This window comes from Rhinatrema bivittatum, chromosome 1 (genome assembly GCF_901001135.1).
Source record: "Rhinatrema bivittatum chromosome 1, aRhiBiv1.1, whole genome shotgun sequence".
Taxonomy (NCBI): Eukaryota; Metazoa; Chordata; class Amphibia; order Gymnophiona; family Rhinatrematidae; genus Rhinatrema; species Rhinatrema bivittatum.
The window spans coordinates 722,985,563-723,008,126 of NC_042615.1; the positions used below are offsets into that span (position 1 = coordinate 722,985,563).

At 43.7% G+C, this 22,564-nt stretch overlaps 1 protein-coding gene across 9 annotated transcripts in view; it reads right to left on the reverse strand.

The window, feature by feature from the left end:
- DDX4 (DEAD-box helicase 4) overlaps positions 1 to 22,564 on the reverse strand; it is a 429,564-nt gene that overhangs the window by 38,428 nt on the left and 368,572 nt on the right. For all 9 annotated transcript variants that reach the window (XM_029577088.1, XM_029577062.1, XM_029577068.1 and 6 more), the window contains 2 exons: positions 20,748 to 20,847; positions 8,304 to 8,571 (listed from right to left, as the gene is read on the reverse strand). In XM_029577088.1, coding sequence (XP_029432948.1) covers positions 8,304 to 8,571; positions 20,748 to 20,847 — 368 coding nt within the window. The remainder of the gene's footprint in view (positions 1 to 8,303; positions 8,572 to 20,747; positions 20,848 to 22,564) is intronic.

Consider the following 22,564-nt stretch of genomic DNA (forward strand, 5'->3'; position numbering starts at 1 on the left):
GAAAAATTTGGAAAATCATATTTTTAATATACTGAGTGTTGTGCTGAAGTAAGAAAGGCAGACCTCCAACTTGAGACAATGCAGCTGCTTCTATCTTTGCTCTGTCTAAGGCCATCATCTACGGAAGGCTGAAATAAGTCTGCCATTGTGAAAATGCACGCGAGATCGAGCGTGCAGGTGAAAGAAGGAGAGAGCGTGTGAAAGAGCATATGCTGTTTATGCACAACCATCCCTCTTCCTTTTGCCTAGAAATCCATGACAATCTTGGGATATCTGGAAATCAAAAGCTCCCAGGTATGGAAAGAAGGGTATTTTAAAATAAATTCTTATTAGTTTCATTTCTTGCATGTTTGATGTTTGTTTTGAAACATTTTATTGGTGTTTGGAAAAATGTATGAGTTTTTAATTATTGGATTTTATGCTATTTGTTAGGTGTATTGAATTTTCTTTTTTTTTCTTTTTTTTACTGGCATGGCTTTACTATTATTGATATTTATATTTCTTGATTTTATTGCTTTATGAGGCATGGTCATGTTTCTGGTTTTCCATTGTTTCACTTCATACAGAATTCGGGGTGCTGCAGTTTCTAGTTCAGTTTTTGTTTGCACAATTCTTTTTAATACTTTATGGTCTCTATTTTGTATTTGGCGTGTCTGTTTGCATGTGTGACCAATGCTCTACAATGCAGTTTCTTTCTAGGATTCATAGCAGCTAGTCTTGTTCTGTTTTCTAAGAGGGAGTTATTTGGCGTTTTAGGGCCTGGTTTAATATTTGCCGTGTTGCCTTTTCATATGTAGGGTTGTTGCTCTGAGTACTGGCAGTTAGTATTGTTCTAAAGTGTCTACTGCATGAGAGCTGAGTTTTAGTGAGAATGCTGGTAGTCCTCACTCTAATAGTATGTAAATGAAAATTGGATCTTACCTGCTAATTTTCGTTCCTGTAATACCACATATCAGTCCAGAAAAGTGGGTTGAGTATCCCTACCAGCAGGTGGAGTCAGAGAACAATTAGAACCTTGGGCACTGCTACATGTGTCACCTGCAGTCACTCAATATTGACCTGTACCCATGCTAATAGAACTAAATAACGAAGGGTAGTACTCAACCACATTTCCGGACTACCACTTCATTGGTGGCAAAAAAACAGAAAACTGCTAAAAACTGCTCCATGAATCATGTCTGCAAAAAAGGAGCTTAAACAATAAAAAACGTAAGCAGGTTCTGACCAAGACAGTCTTTTGGTATCTGAAGAAAGGGGTGGGCCTCTGGACTAATCTGTGGTATTACAGGAAAGGAAATTAGCAGGTAAGAACCAATTTTCATTTCCTGAACATACCCAGATCAGTCCAGAAAAGTGGGATATACCCAAGCCACCCTACACTGTGTGGGAACCCGAAAGACGCACACGAAGCACGCTCTTCCCGAAGGACGGTTCATCAGAAGCCTTAATGTCCAATCAGTAATGTTTTGTAAAAGTGTGAATAGACTACCACACCGCCGCCCTACAGATCTCCTGAGGCAACAGTAATTGACACTCTGCCCAGGAGGTAGCCTGAGCTCTGAGACCCAAAGGCACCTGACGCCTTCGGGCTATGTATGCCATGCAAATGGCTTCCTTAATCCACCGAGATATGGTAGTCTGACGCTTTGTCCCCCTTCTTTGGGCCACCAAAGAGAACGAACAAATGATCAGAACGTCTGAAGTCATTGGTAACCTCCAGATAACGCAATAAGGCATGTGCATATCCAAAAGATGAATGTCTCTATTCTGAGAAGACTCCCCGGGACCAGTTAGGGAACCCCGGAAGCTCCATAGTTTGATTGACGTGAAAGGCTGAAACCACCTTAGGGACAAAGGTAAATCCGAAGAAAAGGATCCCGACAAGACAGCGTCTGCAAGTCACATCTGATGGGCTGAGCAAATGGCCACCAAAAACACCGTTTTCAAAGTCAGATCTTTCAAGGAAACTCCACGAAGAGGCTCGAAAGAAATCGCAAGACTAAATTCAAACTCCAATCCGGACACACCGAATGGATGGGAGGGCGCAAATGTTTGACCCCCTTAAGAAACAGAGCAATATCCGGATGTGCTGCCAGCGAACAGCCAAAGTTTCCCTGCAAGGCACCTAGAGCTGCAACTTGTACATGAAGGGAATTCAAAGCCAAGCCCTTAGCGAGGCCCTGTTGCAGAAAGTCAAGCACCCGAGGAACATGCACCGCTAAAGGGTCGTAGGAACGCTGATGACACCATGTCTCAAAAAGCTTCCAAACTCTCACATAGGCCATAGAGGTGGTTGGACGTCTCGCCTGTAGGAGGGTGGAAATGACTTGTTTTGAATAACCCCTCAAGCGTAAACGTCACCTCTCAAAAGCCAAGCTGAGAGAGAGAAGCGATCCTCCCGATCCGAAAATATGGGCCGCCGATGGAGTAGATGCGTTAGATGAGTCAGTTGAAGTGGACCCTCTAGAGCCAAGCGTACCAGATCCGCGAACCAAGGATGACGTGGCCACTCCGGCACCACCAGAATCACTCTTCTCGGGTGCCGCTTTATGCGACTGAGAAACAGACCTATGAGGGGCCAGGGCGGGAAGGCATACAGCAGAATCCCCATGGGCCAAGGATACACGAGAGTGTCTATGCCCACTGAGCCCTGTTCTTGGTGACGGCTGAAAAAAACCGAACTGTTTTTGCGTTAGTTAGCCTGTGTTGCCATCAGATCCAACTGAGGAGGTTCCCCATCTGGTGTAAATGAGATTCCACTCCTCGAGAGATAGTTCCCATTCCCCTGGGTCTAGTTGCTGACAACAGATAATCGGCTTGCACATTCTCTACTCCCGTGACATGGGATGTGGCAATTCCCTCGAGATGGTGCTCCGCCCAGGTGAACAGAAGACGTGCCTCCAGTGCTACGGCGGGACTCGAGTCCCGCCTTGCCAGTTGATGTACACCTGAGCGAACGTCCAAGGAACCAAGTCCAAGGTTGAAGCCATGGAGCCCAGGACCTGAAGATAATGCCACACTATGGGATTGTTCCTTCGAAGAAGGGAATGTATTTGTTCCTGTAACTTCCCTATTCGGTCCACTACTAGAAACACTTTGCCCAGCAAGGTATCGAATTGTGATCAGAGATAAATCAACTTCTGAGTGGGTTCCAAAAGTGATTCTTCTGCACATTGATTACCCCAACCTAGGGATCACAATATGAACATCACCATGTGCACTGATCTCTTGCAGTCCACCAGAGACTTCGCGCAAATCAGTCGTCCAGGTATGGGTGGAGTGAGGAGCTGTTGCGAGACCAAATGGGAGGGCTCAAAATTGGAAGTGTCATCCCAAGACCTTGAACCGCAGAAACCTCTGGTGATTCAGCTAGATCGGAATGTGTAAATACGCCTCCATGAGGTCCAGAGAAGCGAGAAACTCCCCTTTTCGAACCGCGGCCATCACTGTTCCTCAGGGTTTCCTTACGAAAGTGAGGAACCCGAAGACAACGGCTCACCTTCTGCAGATAGAGGATGGGCCGAAATGTGCCCTCCTTCTTGGGGACCACAAAGTATACTAAACTATACTAAAAAAAAAAAAAAAACTAAATCCCGCCCCACATGCTTATGACACAATAACTGCAGACATAAAAAAAAGTAGCCAATACTGTATCCCAGATACTGGCAAAGATCGTTAATCTATCCTTAGAGGAAGGATCTATGCCAGACACACTAAAAGGTGCAATAGTAAAACCGATTTTGTAAAATCATATTTTTATCTTGCTCTCTGCAAAAAGAAACCAATAGTGTTGCTCTAGTGGGTATCTCATCCACTGATGTCTCTAAAAATGAGGTCAAATTTGGTGATTCCTGTTGCACTATGTCCATTTCTTCCATCCCTCCTTGAGATTGTATCCTAGACTTAGGTATATAATACATTTTGGAAATACTCTTCATCTATTGAAGATATAAAAAGTATTTCAGTCAATTATTTCTTTAGTAATTCAAAGGAGGATAATCTGGTTACTGGGAAGTTAATAAATCTTAAATTCTTAACACGATTTTCATTTTCTAACATTTCCAAATGACGGTTTAGTAAAACCGATTTTAAAGAAGAAAAACAGCGACCCACTGAACCTGAACAATTACAGACCAGTATCAAACCTACCCTAAATTTTAAAATTAATAGAAAAAAACTATACAAAAGCAACTAGCAGAGCACCTAGATAGCAATAACATCCTATATCCCTCACGCTTTCGAAAACACTATAGCACAGAGACACTCCTACTTGCGATGACAGATATGAGGGGATTCGATAACTGTAAAATTACATTCTAGTGATGCTAGACCTCTCAGCAGCGTTTGATACAGTAAATCACAACATACTTTTAAATAGACTAGAAGAAATAGGATTGAACAACAAAACAATCAGTTGGTTTAGATCATATCTAAGCAACAGATATTTTCAAGTGCAAATCTAAGATTCTATGTCAGAAAAAATTGACCTTCAAACAGGAGTACCACAGGGATCTGCCCTATCTGCTACACTTTTCAACATATACCTGCTACCATTATGCCACCTGTTAGCTGGTTTGGGAATCACACACTATATATACGCGGATGATATTCAATTAATATTACCCATTGATGATACAATTGAGAAGACATTAAACATAGCGAACATGTATCTAGATATTATCAAGCAGCTATTAAACCAAATGGAGCTAGTGATTAATATAGAGAAGACAGAATTCCTACATTTAGAATGGAAAAAAAATATGGAGATCTCACAGAGCCCAATCACACTCAATAACAACAAAAAAATAATACTAGCAGAGAAAGTACGGAATCTAGGAGTAATAAGGATAAGTTACAATAATAAATCGAGTCTTGTACTCAAAACTGCTATAGAATTGACCTAGACATGATGTTTTTCACACTTAACAATTAACATTGATTAAAAACTGTTACCTAACCTTATGGCACCTATGTAAACTGAATGATTTTAATAGCATTACTTTTATGTGCCTTACTGTAAACCGTTGTGACAGTACCCACCTTAACGACGGTATAGAAAAGATTTAAATAACTAATAATAATAATACACAGAGTACCGACCTCGTCCCTGTTGAGTCTCCGGAACTGGGACAATAGCTTTGAGCTCAAGAAGTCGTTGTAGAGTCACCCGAACCGCCTCTCGCTTGAGGCCACTCGGGACTCCAGAAAAACCTCCCAGACCGGGCGCGAGAACTCCAGTGCATACCCATCTTTGATCAATTCTAAGACCCAGGGGTCTGATGTAATGCTTGCCCATTCTGTGTAAAAGTTGGATAATCTGCCTCCAACAGCTTTGACGACAGAATGGGTGCTCATGGCTTCATTGGGGGTTTTTATTACTTCCTGCACCAAGATGTCCCGAATCTCTTCCGGCGACCCCCTCGAAAGGACTGCTGGTGCCCCGAAGCAGGTTTAGAAGCAGAAGGTGCGGAGTATCTACCCGTTCTGAAGCAGCGAGAGTCCCGAAACCTAGCTCGAGGGGGGAAGACTTTCTTAGAAGATCTTTTATCTTCCGGCAACCAATTGCCCTTGGATTCAGCAAACAGCTTTACTAGCTGATCCAGATCCTCCCCAAACAGGAGCTTGCCCTTAAAGGGTAGATTACAAGCTGGGACTTGGAGGACAAATCCGACGCCCAATTTCATAGCCAAAGACGACACCGCGCTGACACCAAGGACACCATACCTCTCGCAGAAGTCCTCACCAGATCATACAAAGCATCTGCAACATAAGCGATGCCTGCCTCTAGGCAGGCGGACTGCAGAGCCCCGATGTCGCCCGTACCAGCACCGGCAGCCTGGACCCAACACAGACAGGCCCCTCTGCATGAGGCTAGCGCAAACCGCCGCCCGAAGTCTTAGCACGGCAACCTCGAATGCTCACTTCAACTGGATCTCCAGCTTGCGGTCCTACATATCCTCAAGGGCAGCCGCCCCAGCAACCGGGATAGTGGTCTTTGTGACTGCCAAGACCGCGGCATCCACCTTTGAAATCTTCAGTAAATCCAAAACAGACGGTAACGGGTACAGTTTTGCCATAGCTCTGCCCACCTTCAAGCCAGAATCTGGAGTCTCCCACTCCCGGGTCACTCGTTTGTGAACATTCTTAGGCAGAGGAAAAGATGTGGGACCCCTAATGCCATAGAGGACTGGATTGACGCCCTCGTTGTCAGACTCTTCTTGAGAAACCTTAAGTCCCAGAACTTCAAGGACGTTTGGAATAAGGGGTCTTAGCTCATCCCGCTTGAACAAATGCACCATGCTGGGGTCATCCCCCTCCACAGGAGGGTCATCGGGCTCATCCGGATCATCAGTATCCACATCAGCTGGATCCGGCTGCGGATCCGGGTCTGCTGCCCCTATTAACCCCAGAAGCTGGCATCGCCCCAGACCCTGGGATCGGATCTCGCGTACCCTGGGGAGAATCCCTTGTGGGGTGAGCCTAATCACAGAGGCGCTAACGAGGGTCCGTACCACGACCTCTTTTCTCAGGTGGGTCTGAACCTGCCCCCAGGAGACCGAACCGCTTTACTGCCAAGCGTTTCCTTGCCAGGAAAGCCTGGTGCATAAGGAAGACAAGTTCTGGGGAAAACCCCTCCGGGTCCCCCTCCCCCATTGGAGAGTCAGCTGGGGTGATATCATCAGTTCCCCCAGTGAGGTCTTCCCTCACCGGGGCTAGAATAGGTGGAGAATCCTCTTCCCGCAAAGCCGAAGGCGAGACAGATGTTCCCTCCTCGAGGGAGGAGGCAAGAAGCCCTGAAGAGCCCTCTAACCCCGGGGAACATGCTGCGCATAAGGAGGCCGCATCTAACGCCTGGCCGTGTGACCCACATGCGCGGCAGGACTGCAATTCTGTTTTCGGTCCCATCTGCAGCAGCGCGCCAATAGTCTGAAGTGAAATAGAAAAGGGCGCGAATAAAAAAAAAAAACGCTCGGAGCCGTGACGGAGAAAATTTCAGTCAGGTAGGACTGCGAGCTGAGACTACCGGCTGAAGAGAAAAAAAAAAACACGTGCCACCGTGCTGCGGGAAAGGAGCCTGTCTATAGTGAAATTGCAAGGCCCCCAGCAGGGAAGCAGCGAGTAAACGAGGCACATGGAGAAAAACTCACCCTTGCCCTCAGAAACGACCCGGAGCCCCGGGAGCTGAGGGGAACACTGCTGACAGCTTCCCCGGCCGGCCTTAAAAGACCCGGTCCCTCCTGCACCTCTCCTTACCTCAGCACTGAAGACAGTCAAGTCAGCCGCAGTGAAAACAGCTTTTTTTTTTTTTTTTTTTTTTAATTAAACTTTACCAAGACACAGAGAAAAGCTTTTGCAGGAGACAAGGGAGCAGCTGTAGCAGAGGCGGTGGTGAGTAGCCAGGAGCCCCTGGTCGTCAGACACTGAACTGTTGCGGGCGAAACCCAGACAGGAATAGCCAATTCCACAGACTCCCGGCTTCTACTGAGGAATGGCCCATGAATGCGCCTAACACCTCAGGAAGCGACCATAAACCAAAAAATTAAATTCAAACTAACTTAATAAAAAAAATATAACTAAAGACTGCAGGTGTGCATCTGTACCACCTGCTGGTCAGAGAAATACTGAGTGACTGCAGGTGGCACTCGTTATGTAGCAATGCCCAAATTTCTAATTGCTCCGACTCCACCTGCTGGTAGGGATACACAACCCACTTTTCTGGACTGATCTGGGTATGTTCAGGAATCATTTTTTTCTATAAATTTCAGCTTGCTTGTGCCTAAATAGATTAAATGGAATATGCCATTTAATAAAAACATTTTTAAATGTGTTCTGTAATGCATGAAATTTCAGTGCATTGCATATAAAACGACAGGCATTTTGCAAAGAAAATAGCGTTCTTAGGGTAATGTAGCAAAATATTTTGCTCACAGCAACCCAATCCTTAAGAGGTAAAACTGCCCTCCACCAATTTTATCTGCTGTTTCATATTGATATAATTTGTATCCTGGCAGACACTTGACAAATTTTAGAAACCTAAAGAATGGCCAAGCTAAAACAGTTACAACCACATGGAAGAGCTAAGAGCGAGCAGGTGGTCTCTCTCTCTCAAGCCTGCTTGATCCACAAAGGTGGTGGTGGTGCTGCTGAAGTCTCAAAAATATTTGACCTATTGGATTCTAGACTGCAGCTGAAGAAATGTACTCTACAGAACAAACAAGAGGAAGAACAAAAAAATGTCTTATGTTAAGAAAGGACTTGCTGAGATGAAAAACAATGAAATCTTGAAAAGACCAACAACTTACATCTGACAACACCTTTACTAAAGCAGGTGCCAAATCTGCGTCGCGAGACTCAAAGAAAGAAATCGCTTTGCCTATGTTTCCACACCGACCAGTACGGCCAATTCTATGGACATATTCATCAATGTTAGAAGGGATATCAAAGTTAATGACATGCTGCACGTTTTCAATATCCAGTCCTCTAGCAGCTACATTAGTAGCAACAAGGACAGGACATTTGCCTGAACGAAAGTCTCCAAGTGCTTCCTCTCGCTCCTTCTGCTCTCGATCACTGCAAAAGAAAGAAGGAACCAGTTATATAAAATATACACTTCAAATCCCCCTTATAGTTTCATTGTGTTAGGATGGCAGACAGCATTGTTACCAGTTCCAAAAACCTAATTGTAATCTATTAAAGTGCTACCAATAAATAAGGAGTTTTCTAAATAATTCTAGGAACCAAGAGAACATGGGAATACTTGTAATAATGTTAAGTCTTCCTTGGCAGATTACAGACAATTAGTTTCTGCTATCCCCACAGTATCCTACCACCACTTCCAGGCATACCTAATTCAGCCTACCTCAATCCCACTTGTCCCATCTACTAGACCAGCACTTCTCAAACCTGTCCTAGTGATTCCACAGCCGATCAGATTTTCATGATATCCAAAATGAATATGCATGTAATAAATCTGAAAGCATCAGAGACTCAATATACATACAAATATATCTTATACACATGCTCATTGCTGACACCCGACTGGCTCTGAGGTCATGGGAAGCCCTGCACTAGTAATGCAAATTTGAACCAGAGGAGCAAAGCTTCCACTCTTATAGAATAACTGCCCCAAGAAAGGAGGATGGCCTGTTTTAGCCTTCCATACCACATTTGTCTATATTTCAGAAAGTTGTGGTTCCCTACATCATTATATAAAATACAATATGCTTAGGGCAGACATCCTCTATAATGCGTTTAAGGCACGACGAAGGAAGTTGTGTCAGGAAATGACACCTCACATACATCTCAGCAGCCACTGATCACTACTTATTTCAGCTGGTGGAGCATGCATGTGTGCGCCAGCGTGCATGTGCACTGCAGCCACTCACCACTCTACACGTATTGCAGTAACAGCAATGGGAGAATCAGCAATAGTTCCTGCTACTCTCCAGCCCTCTCTACCTCTTGAAGTATGGTAGTATCAGCTCCTTCAACATGCTTCCGTTGCTCCTTGCAGTATCAGCCTAATGTCTGTGTGATGGTGGGAGGCAGACAATGGTGCTCTGTACTTGAGGAAATGTGGGACAAAGGATTTGCATTCACAAATAAGCGTGGGAGTAGCTTGCTTTTTGCGGTGGTTACTACCCCAAACCAATTAAGCCTGATACTTCACTTTGAATACATGTACAGCGCAGCTCACTACTTCAAAGGCAGGGGGAATGAATAAAAGAGGATTTATATTAAGACAACCAACAAGGACTAAATTGCACAGGCTGGGTAAACAAATAAGCGTGGGACTAGCTTGCTTATTGTGGCCATTATTACCCCATACCAATTAGGCTTGATCACTTTTATGCAGCTCCAGCACTGCTTGCTACATCAGTGGCAGGGTTGGAAGGAAATTAGAACCAAAAAGTTACCAATAAGAGCCCTGACCTCAGCGGTCAGAGAAACAGATAAGTATGAGAAAAATAACTGTGACACCTTGCTGGGCAGACTGGATGGGCCATTTGGTCTTCTTCTGCCGTCATTCTATGTTTCTATGATGCTGACCCTCTGTCCTCCAGGCTGCAAAGGTGGGGAATGTGGCACAAGGCAAGAGGTAGCATTTACAACGACTGACAAGTTGGGATCGGAGTCTGTTAAGGCTAGATGGGGAAGGGGGATGGAGTCCCAGGGTTGACCTTGGGAAAAGAGGGTCAGTGTGTACTCGCATTGTTAGTTGGTAACCCTAGGGAACCATTCCCTCAATCCTGGGCCCTACTATTGGATCTGAAATGAAGAAACAATAATGAAATCATAAGTTTTATTATAGAAGTTCACCATATTCATTTTTTGTGGAGGTTGAAGGTGGTTCCCTAGGAGCCCCAGCTTACATTTGTTCGTGCCAAAATCCAGGACATGAAGATACTACAGATCAGTTTGGTATGACAAGTTGATTTCTGCAGTCTACAGTAGACAGGGTAGTGCATAGGTGAAACGAACTGGGTATACAATTCTCAATTTTGGCATGATGAGGTGGACATGACAAAATATTTGTGACAAGACATAAGCAAGCAGTACATCACAAAGCCAGTATCAGTTCACTTGATCAGGGAGAGGAGCAAAGGTCAGAATTAAATAAAATATCATCTTGAAATGTTTTATAGGGTTTGTTAATAATGAATGTTTTTGAAAATATTTTTTCCTTGCTGTTTCTCTAATGCCTGTGTATATGACTATCTTAGACGTTAAGAGGCAACTGCTTTTGATATCATACAAAATAAAGCAGGATGTGAACTGCTAGCATGAGACACTGACAAGCAAAGGCCTGAGACTTGTACCAGAACTCAGCACAGTGTAGAAAGATATTTGGACAATTAACCACTGTTTTAAAAACTCAGGAAACTACTGGGAACTTTTGCTAAATGGGCCATGATGACCAAATAAGGTCAAAAACTGAACCATTTAAATCTTGACAGTGAACTCTGACTTAGCTAGGCCTCCCCTAGAATCAGAAGAACCAATCATGTATCTGGAAGACCTGGCCATAAGATGGCAATCAGATGTCTATGAACTTGCTCCCAGCAATCAAAGACCAGACACTCGTGAACCAGATACCTACAATGACAAGCTAATCTCTGCCTAGGACAACTCCATACAAAATCACCAGCACAGAAGCTGAAACCAGGAAGATCACCACAGGCATGTCCTATCTTACAGGATACATCTGTAAAAAGGAGCAAACATTACTTGCCTGTCTCAGAGGAATTCAGTCTAAGCTTAGAAAGGAGGATATATAATAGTAAAGTATATTTATACATCGCTAAGTGTTTACCAGTGTGACATGACACACTTGTTGCCTTCAGACCTGATCGGGTGTGCCATGGAAAAGTCACCACTTCCTGATGCTCAGATATAGGCAACCACCGGGGCTCTGCCCTTAGCACTTTGCAACAAACGACATTGGCAAAGGCTCTTAGAATTTCCTATGTGTTTTTCTCCTGTGCAATGATGTATGCCTTTTCTTCCTAGCTAAAGCATGAGCCCTGCAGTGTTGTACCTAATATAGGGCCCAAATAGTTGGGTGCTGCTTTGTGCAACACACATATTAGACATAGTGACTTTTTTGGAATATTTCCAACCTTTGTCCTATCTCCAAGCTGTGAGAATGGGAAAGCATTCACTGAACACTGGATATGACTTACACAGTGTGGGAATAGAAGCAGTGAAGGAGCTCTGGCAGCCACATGTCAATATAACTGAGCCAGCTGCCTGTAAGACAGAATTCTCCCTTATCCTGCACTTGTACACAGAGGGAGTTGGTCATTTAGCCTCCAAAACCAAATTATCTGTTGCTCTTTACCTATTTGGAACTCCACCCAAATCGGCACGTGATTCAACCATGTATTATGGCCAATCCCAGTATCTAGCACCGCTACCACCAGCATAGAGTTGAATAGAAAATAATCAATACGCCAATAGGAGGAATGTGGCACTGAATAAAAAGTGAAATCTTTCAGAGTAGGGTTATGGAGACACCATATATCCTGCAGGCCACAATGGCTAATTAGATTTTTCAGAGTGTGCTTCTGAAAACAGGATACACTCCCGACCCAGATGAATTATCAAGGTAAGGATATCGTGTGATGTTAAAGTCTCCACCCTGCAGGACTTGGCCCTCGGCCCACTGATCCAAAGAGTCTATGAATGTCTGAAAGAAAGCGCCCCGATTCGTATTTGGGGCATATATATTAACCAGAATAAGATGTTCCCCATTAATAGACACCTTCAGGATCAGGAATCTACCGAGGACATCCCAAAGGGCTGAGGCTCCATTCATGGCTAAATGCTGGGCATACAGGATTCAGTGGGAGCACAGAGGAGAGGATCACTTTGCTGGTGGCTGAAAGGAATCAGTAAGTTTTGCTTGGGAATTTTTTTTTTTTTTTTAAAGTATTGGGGCAAAGTTAACTATTGGGGAATATTATTTTGTCTGTCTGTGCTTTTAATAGTCAGTAAGGCGGCGAATAAACAGAAGTTAGACTGTTTGTATTTCCCAATACTCCCACCCACCCCTAGCTCATCCTTTAATTTATAGGCAGGTGCCACTTTCACACACAAACCCCCCCCCCCCCCAAAAAAAAGAAAACAGCCTTTTTACTTCATTTCACAATTTCCCCACACCTTAAGAGTTTGGTCATTCCCCTGGTAGGCCACTACCAGACAAATAGTGAATTCCCTAATACATTTAAAGGACGCTAATTAGACACATTCCTACTCCCTTAACAGCCTAAAACTTACGTAGGAACTGAACAAATTTGAGATGAAGGCAGCAGTCCAGCAGCAAGAGAGGGGGCTTCCCAGTCTTTTGCATCGAGTGTTGCATGTATGATTTTTTTTACCCGCCGGTGTGAAATTGTAGATGTGCATGCGATGCAAAGAGCTCCTGTTTCTCAGAGAACGAGTCCGATCTCTGGAGGCTAAAGTGGCAGACTTGGAGCTGAGGCAGACAGAGAAGTATATAGATGAGACCTTATTTATTTATTTAGAGTTTTTCTATACCGGCATTCGTGATTAGAAACCACATCATGCCGGTTTACATATAACAAGGGGGTGTGAACAAAAAACAGAACATAAACAAGTGCAAAGAGATCATAAAGTTACATTACAACAGGGTCATATAACTGGGGAGAGAATCAGAGTAAGATAACCGAGCAGTTAGGATTCAATATTTACATTATATTGTGAAGTCTCTTATAATATGTTGCTGTGACCTTCAGGGGACATAGTAGGGGACATAGACATATGACCTTCAGGGACATAGTAGCCAAGTCCCAAAATCAGACTGGCAGCCCTGGTGTTGCCTTGGAGGAAGGTCTCATGATCAGAGAGCATCAACCTGGTGCAACAGGAAAGGATCCTGTAGCAAGGACCTGCTCTCCAGGTGGGGCATTGTCCTTTCACACCGAGAATGTCTCCCCAAGGCCTACTGCCCAGGAGGGAAGGGTTAGGTCGGCCATCATAGTTGGTGATTCGATTATTAGCAATGTAGACAGCTGGGTGGCTGGTGGGCATGAGGATTGCCTGGTAACATGCCTATCTGGTGCGAAGGTGGCGGACCTCACGCGTCACCTAGATAGGATTTTAGACAGTGTTGGGGAGGAGCCGGCTGTCGTGGTACATGTGGGCACCAACAATATAGGAAAATGTGGGAGGGAGGTTCTGGAAGCCAAATTTAGGCTCTTAGGTAGAAAGCTTAAATCCAGACCCTCCAGGGTAGCATTCGCTGAAATGCTCCCTGTTCCACGCGCAGTTAGAGGTAGGAAGAGCTCCAGAGTCTCAATGCGTGGATGAGACGATGGTGCAAGGAAGAGTGATTCAGTTCTGTAAGGAACTGGGGAACCTTTTGGGGGAAGAGGGAGTCTCTTCCGAAGGGATGGGCTCCACCTTAACCAGGGTGGAACCAGAGTGCTGGCGTAACCTTTAAAAAGGAGATTGTTCTAGTTTAAAAGCTGCTCTAAGGGGAAAGCCAACAGTCGCTCAGAAGTGCATGGTTCGGAGGGAGGTATCTTCAAAGGATATTAATGATGCATTAGAATTAAGGCATCCCAACAGTGAGGTTCCAATAATAAGAAAAGTAGTCCAAGTGCCTGTAACTAAAAACTCATCTGAGCTAAAAAAATTCTAACTTATCCCTATCAATTAAAAAGCAGAATGAAAATACAAACAAAACAAACTTTTAAATGTTTATATGGTAATGCCAGAAGTCTAAGTAGTAAGATGGGAGAATTAGAATGTATAGCAGTGAATGACAGTTAATTGGCATCTCAGAGACATGGTGGAAGGAGGATAACCAATGGGACAGTGCTATACCGGGGTACAAATTATATTGCAATGACAGAGGAGCACCCGGGAAGCGGTGTAGCGCTTTATGTCCGGGATGGCAGAGAGTCCAACAAGATAAACATCCTGCATGAGACTAAATGCACAATCGAATCTATATGGGTAGAAATCCCTTGTGTGCTGGGGAAGACTATAGTGACAGGAGTATACTACTGTCCACCTGGCCAAGATGGTGAGATGGAGAGTGAAATGCTAAGAGAAATTAGGGAAGCTAACCAAATTGGTAGTGCAGTAATAATGGGAGATTTCAGTTACCCCAATACTGACTGGGTAAATGTATTATCGGTACAAGCTAGAGAGATAAAAGTTCCTGGATGGACTAAATGACAGTTTAATGGAACAATTGGTTCAGGAGCCAACGAGAGAGGGAGCAATTTTAGATCTAATTCTCAGTGGAGCACAGGATTTGGTGAGAGGGGTAATGGTGTTAGGGCCGTTTGGCAACAGTGATCATAATATGATCAAATTTGAACTGACTAGAAAGGGGACATAAGCAAATCCACAGCTCTCGTACTAAACTTTCAAAAGGGAAACTGATAAAAATGAGAAAAATAGTTAGAAGCTACAAAAGTAAAAAGTGTGCAATAGGCGTGGTCATTGTTTAAAAAAATACCATACTAGAAGCACAGTCCAGATATATTCCATACATTAAGAAAGGTGGAAGGAAGGCAAAACGATTACCAGGATGGTTAAAAGGTGAGATGAAAGAAGCTATTTTAGCCAAAAGATCTGCATTCAAAAATTGGAAGAAGGATAAAACAGAAGAAAATAGAATAATGCATAAGCAGTGGCAAGTTAAATGTAAGACATTGATAAGACAGGCTAAGAGAGAATTTGAAAAGAGGTTGGCCGTAGAGGCAAAAACTCACAGTAAAAACTTTTAAAAATATATCTGAAGCAGAAAGCCTGTGAGGGAGTCAGTTGGACCGTTAGATGATGGAGGGATTAAAGGGGCACTTAGAGAAGATAAGGCCATCGTGGAAAGATTAAATGATTTCTTTGCTTCGGTGTTTACTAAAGAGTATATTGGGGAGATACCCATTCTGGAGAAGGTTTTCATGGGTAATGATTCAGATGGACTGAACCAAATCACGGTGAACCTAGAAGATGTGGAAGGCCCGATTGACAAACTGAAGAGTAGTAAATCACCTGGATGGATGGTATACACCCAAGGGTTCTGAAGGAACTCAAAGAATGAAATTTCAGATCTATTAGTAAAAATTTGTAACCTATCATTAAAATCATCCATTGTACCTGAAGATTGGAGGGTGGCTAATGTAACCCCAGGGGTGATCCGGGAAACTACAGACCAATTAGCCTGACTTCAGTGCCAGGAAAAATAGTGGAAAGTGTTCTAAAGATTAAAATCACAGAACATATAGAAAGACATGGTTTAATGGAAAAACGTCAGCATTGCTTTACTCAAGGCAAGTCTTGCCTCACAGATCTGCATCACTTTTTTGAAGGAGTTAATAAACATGTAGATAAAGATGAACCGGTAGATGTAGTATATTTAGATTTTCAGAAAGCGTTTGACAAAGTTCCTCATGAAAAGTTCTAGGAAAAGTAAAATGTCATGGGTGGCGATGTCCTTTCATGGATTACAAACTGGCTAAAAGACAGGAAACAGTAGGATTAAATGGACAATTTTCTCAGTGGAATGGAGTAGGCAGTGGAGTGCCTCAGGGATCTGTATTGGGACTCATACTTTTCAATATATTTATAAATGATCTGGAAAGGAATAAGACGAGTGAGGTAATCAAATTTGCAGATGATACAAAATTGTTCAGAGTAGTTAAATCACAAGCAGATTATGATAAACTGCAGGAAGACCTTGTGAGACTGGAAAATTGGGCATCCAAATGGAAGATGAAATTTAATGTGGATAAGTACAAGGTGATGCATATAGGGAAAAATAACCCATGCTATAGTTTTACAATGTTAGGTTCCATATCAGGAGCTACCACCCAAGAAAGATCTAGATGTCATAGTGAATAACACAATGAAATAGTCTGTTCAGTGTGCTGCGGCAGTCAAAAAAGCAAACAATGTTGGGAATTATTAGAAAGGGAATGGTGAATAAAATGGAAAGTGTCATAATGCCTCTGTATCGCTCCATGGTGAGACTGCACCTTGAATACTGTGTACAATTCTGGTTGCTGCATCTCAAAAAAGATATAGTTGCAATGGAGAAGGTTCAGAGAGGGGCGACCAAAATGATAAAGGTGGAACAGCTCCCTTATGAGTAAAGACTAAAGAGGTTAGGACTTTTCAGATTGGAGAAGAGACAGCTGAGGGGGGATATGATAGAGGTGTTTAAAATCATGATAGGTCTAGAACGGGTAAATGTGAATCGGTTATTTACTCTTTCGGATAATAGAAAGACTAGGGGGCACTCCATGAAGTTTGCATGTGGCACATTAAAACTAAAATCGGAGAAAGTTTTTTTTCTCTCAATGCACAATTAAACTCTGGAATTTGTTGCCAGGGATGTGGTTAGTGCAGTTAGTGTAGCTGTGTGTAAAAAAAGGATTGAATAAGTTCTTGGAGGAGAAGTCCATTACCTGCTATTAAGTTGACTTAGAAAATAGCCACTGCTATTACTAACAACACTAACATGGGATAGACAATTTTTGGGTACTTGCCAGATTTGGTCACTGTTGGAGATAGGATGCTGGGCTTGATGGACCCTTGGTCTGACCCAGTATGGCATGTTCTTATTCCCTACCCTCTAGATTTGTCGTCTTTTGTTGCATGGGCAAAATAGCGAAAGGGAAATTTTTTACAACCCATCAAATGGGCAGATCTTGCTGTTAAATGCGTTTGACAAAAAAAATCACATTGGCTCCCACAGCAGTCACCTCTTTATAGAGTAGTTTTCTTTTAATCAGGGAGTTCAGACCTTTAGCATTAATGGACATAATCTTGATCTTAACCGGACACATCTGTAATGAGAAAGGATAAAATAACCCTGGAAAATGACCTCCCCTGGGCCCCCCTATTAGTTTTCCGATCGTAGGAATTCGAGAAAAGAGGTCTTATGAACCTACAACATTCTGGTATCATGTGAACCTGATCCCACTTGTAATCCCCTCCCTACCCCCCCCCCCACCTCCCTAAACCAAGCCCAATACTCTACCTACATCTCCAACTCATGAGGTGCATAAACCCCCCAGGAGGAAGAAACCACCAGGCATGGCTCAGGCCCCAACCCCATTACAATCTCGAATAACTCCCAACGATAACTGCACAACCCATTATAAAAGAATAAGCAAAGCTGCACCCACCAAGAATACAAATGTGAAAAGAATAGGAACAACTGGCTGTATCGAATATACTTAAGAACCCATTACCTCCAGCAAGGAGTGGGTAGGGAACCATCACCCTAACAAAAAAAAAAAAAGAATAAAAAGGAAAATGTCCCTTGGAGATAAGCTCATCCAACATTTGCCATTCCATGTGACAAGTGTGTTTTCGGCTATCTTCTCAGACATTTACCAGTCCCCTGGATGCTTTGCCACTTGGGTCGATCACTTCTCCATATGGATGCCGCCTTTCCCAGGCTGGCCTTTCCTAAGGTCTATCACCTTAGGAAATCCACGGCTGCCTCCACAGACTTCACCTAAACAGACTGTTAAGTGGTAAACTGCAAACCAAAGGGAAATGTCCATCTGCATTTGATGTCTTCACATTTCAGCACAGTTAGGATGTCCCAAAATGTATGCCTCTTCCGGATAGTGATCAGAGTGATCTTGTAAAATGTCAACTTGGTGGTCAGTCCAAGTGCTGTGACTTTTTCCTGGCCATCATAGCTACTTTTTCCTTAATTGAAAAATCACGGAAACAGACTATGATGTCCCGGGGTAGATTCCCTTTGGGCTGGCCGAGAGCCTGCTGCGCTTGCTCCAATTTGATAGCTGGCAAAGGAGCGCAACCTTCTCAGTATCCAGTAACTGTGTGCAAATGCTGGTAATCACCTGAAAACAGTCTTTATAGGCAGGCAGTTCTGGGACCCCTCTAAAGTAGAGATGTGCCTTCCAAGATCTGCTCTCTAGGTCCTCCAGCCGTTCTTCCACCTCAGCTATGGAACTGGTCAGGCTGCAATTTCCTCCTTACAATTCACTGATTCAGCGGCCTGCTCCTCCGTTCTGGCTTCCACCTCAGCTACTCAGGTCCCTAGAGACTGCACTTCCCCCTTCAGCTCTGCAAACATCGTGGTGAAGTCCTGTTTTACTTTTGCCATATCCTGGCATATCTCCATGAACCAGTTGCAGAACTCCTTGTGCGAGGGAATCCCACTTACCTTAGGTCCCAAGCGGGGCTCCTACTCTAACTCTGTGGCCGCATGATCTGCGGCGACAATGTTTCCCTCCCCACTACTGAGCAGTTCCAGCTCACTAATGAAAACTTTTAAAATCTGTTTTCTTCTTCGCCAGCGACATCACCTGTCATCCTCCTGGAGTTTTATCATGCAGTTGAGCTTACTCCATGTCCAACTGGCAGTAGATTAGCAGGTCAGGGCAGAAGCTTACCACTTAGGCAGCCATCCCCAGCGGTGATGTCATTTCCTCTTCCTGTCCATGGCTAAAGGCAAAGAATATAACTTGGCCATTATCTTGCTCTCCCTTAGTCTCCCCCATCAGGCAACTCCCACTCTCCCAATACCATGTGCTTAAGCACTTTGTGGCGAGGGAAGACCTAAGATCTTTTGACCTCTAAGAATAAGGTCCCCGTCAGGATCCTCCTACTCTCTAAGATCTGACATTTGGAGAAACGATATCACCTGATAAATGAAGAGAGCAAGCTCTTCCTTCCAAAATTACCAAATCCCCAGAGACCTCGCCTAGAGTCCTCTGAAGTAGAATTGGCATTTTTCTTATCCCCTAAAATATCTAAAGGGGAAATCTGAAAGGAAAATCAAGTTTAAGGATCCACTGCTTCCTTGAATAACTTAGGATGCCTGGAAATGATCTCCCATAGAATACGTTTGGGATATCCCTGCAACATGCACTGAGTCTCCTGTCCCACTAGATCTTTGCAGGGCCAGAGTACTTGCTGCATTGCTCTTAGGATTTCTTCTAAGAGTCTTTCCTAGGGAGAAGAAAAAGATCCAGTAGGTTCTGGCCTTATTGTTTCCTTGGGGGAACAGAATGGAAAGCCCCAAGATAGCTTAAAATTCAGCCAACTGGGACTCCATCTGAGAGGAAGAGAATTCAAAATGGTGGCTGTTTCCAAACCCCGATCTCCCATGCAGACAAACCATTTCCTCCACCTCTATTCTGCTCACATGAACAGAAGCAGTCACCTCAGAAACAGCCAGAGCCTGCAGCACTTGAAACATGATGGCCCCCACACCCTCCATAGACACGGCTTCTCAGACATGCCAAAAAAAAAAAAGATGTACAGCCAGGTCCTGTCCTCCAGACTTTTTCCCATCCCCACCCAGGACTGGCCCCAAACCAGAGCCTCTCCCCCTGCCAAAAAGACCCAAGATCCTCTCACTCAGCAGTGGACTAAGGGCCAAGAAACAAGAGCCTCCAGCTCCATTGGAATCATTTTTTAACCTATTTACTGAAGATTTCCTTAAGTAAAAGGAAAGAGCTGAAAAAGGTGGGCAAGGAGAGGTTTGAGGTGGTACTGGGTGTGTGCGCGTGTGGAACAGAAGTCTAAAAAGAGCAAGAGGTTCTGCTATGAGATTCCCTCCTGCCCTGTCACTACCTCAAGGCTACAAGGCACCAAGGAAGCACCACATGAAGCACAAATCAGGGATCTTTAAGGCAGACAACTCAAACAGCTCAACTAAAGGAACAGAAAACTGCAGTCCTAGAAACTTGGAACCTCACTAACATCAGAGGATCTAGCCCAAAGCTCGAGAAGCTTCACTGAGGCTGCTCGACCAAAAGTTGAAAGACTACACTCTGAAAAGTCAATCCTGCCACACCAATCCAGAACCACTATGATAGTGTATAAACTAAACAGCAATTAATCAAATAAAATAAATACTCCTATCATCTGCTGAAGACTTCTGTCTTCAGCAGATGATAGGAGTGATGATAGCCTTTGACTACTGCAACACTAAGTACAGAAAAATCTGTCCCCATCATGTGCTGATAGGACATAACTCCTTTATCTGGATTGGTAGCAGGTTAAAGAAACGAGTATTCAATTCATGAAAAGTAAGATGGCCACCTTTCTAGTCCCATTTTATTATTATTTAAATCATTGTAGAAAAAGCACCAGAAGAAGAGTATTATAAATCAGTACACTGAGTGACCAAGTGATGAACCTCAGGATCATCAATGAAAAACTTTCAAATATATACCTTTATCAGGAGCTACTGCCTAGATATTCAGCACCATACTTACCCATGAATGCTTGTTGTTGGTATGTGTTCTTGGCAAAGTAAGGTTGCAATATAATCTGCTTTTTTCTTTGTATCCACAAACACCAGAGTTCGTTCATTACCTATTAAAGAATAAATGGTATGGAATAAAACTGCAAAGGATATATATTCAATTTGACCCTCCTCTTAGATCCAGAATGTTTCTATAAATCTTCCCATACCTATGTAATCCATTTCCCCTTATTAGCAGGAACAATAACTATACTAAAACAAATCGATTTTAGATGACCTGAAACTAATATAAAGGAATTTACAGTTATATACTTTCATAATAGCCTGTTCAAAGACCATTTAGTGCTATTACTAAGGTAAAAAATGCAGATAATGCTGTCAGTCTGCCTATGTGTGTCCACCAATATGTAGTCTCTCTCTCTCCCCGCCACTAAGCTTCCTTTGTGATAATCAAGCATGCTTGAATTCTGCCACTGATTTTGCTCCTACAACCTCCACAGAAGTCTTTTCCACATATTCAACACTTCTCACAGAAAGTGAATTTACTTACCTGCAACAGTCATGAGTGGACTGAGTGTTTTGAATGCCATGTGCTAAGCAAAACATTTTAGAGTTTTCTGGTAAAGACTTCAAGTGTCTCTGCTTAAGTAGAGTACTTCCTGCACTAACATGGCTCAGATGATGCTCAGTTCTATTTACCCAAGTTTATAGAAAGCTTTCCCAAAGGGAGGTGGGCGGGTTCCTAACTGCTGTCTTCAGAAAAAGAGCAAAACGTTTTCAGGTAAGCAATTTCAATCTGACAGGTCTTCAAATCATACAAGTGGGCTGTCTTCAATGTGTGTTTGGGGGGGGGGGGGGGGGGGAGAGGAGAATACTACATAGAGGAGAATACTACATCTAGGAGAAAAAAAATGTACATTTTTTTTTAAACACATACTGACAAGGAGAAAGACAGCCCCAAAACACAAATGGATAAAGAGATTTGGGTACTATCCCTCAGAAAACATGTAGAAAACAGAAAATCCAAACCTATCTCAGTTGGAGGACATATCCAGACAATGTGATGTGAATGTACAGACGGAACAGCTTTACAAATCGTCATGGCTATGTCTTTGGCAAAGCTGCATCAGTCTTGCAAATCTCATATGGGCCGATACAGTACAGTGCGCTCCGGTGGAGCAAACTGTACTGTATCGGCCCGGGCTAACAGTGGAGCGCACTGTTAGCCCGGGTTTGGCAGCGCATTTGACGTGCTAGCTTTACCCCTTATACAGTAATGGGTAATAGCGCGTCGAAAATGCATCGAAAATGACTGCCAACCCCCCCTGAAACAAATAGCGCCCGTAAAACGCAAATGCATGTTGATGGCCCTATTAGTTATTCCTGTGCGATCCAGAAAGCAAAATGTGCAGGGAAGCCGCACATTTTACTTTCAAAAATTAACACCTGCCCAAAGGCTGGCGATAATTTCTGCCGGCGCCGGGGAAGTGTACAGAAAAGCAGAAAAAACTGCGATATTAAGTTGGAGGCTCCAAAATTTAAAAATAAATTTAAAATCGGCCAGCGAGTCGGAAGACGGAGGCTCAATTATGCCGGCGTCCGTTTTCCGAACCCGTGGCTGTCGGCGGGTTTGAGAACAGATGCCGGCAAAATTGAGTGTCTGCTGTCAAACCCGCTAACAGCCGCCGCTCCTGTCAAAAAGAAGGTACTAGGGACGCGCTAGTGTCCCTAGCGCCTCCTTTTACCGCGGGCCCTAATTTGCATAGGCCACCCTCCTGAATCGCGAGAGTGACCTGTGCGCAAGCCGGGAGAGCAGGCGCTCACATT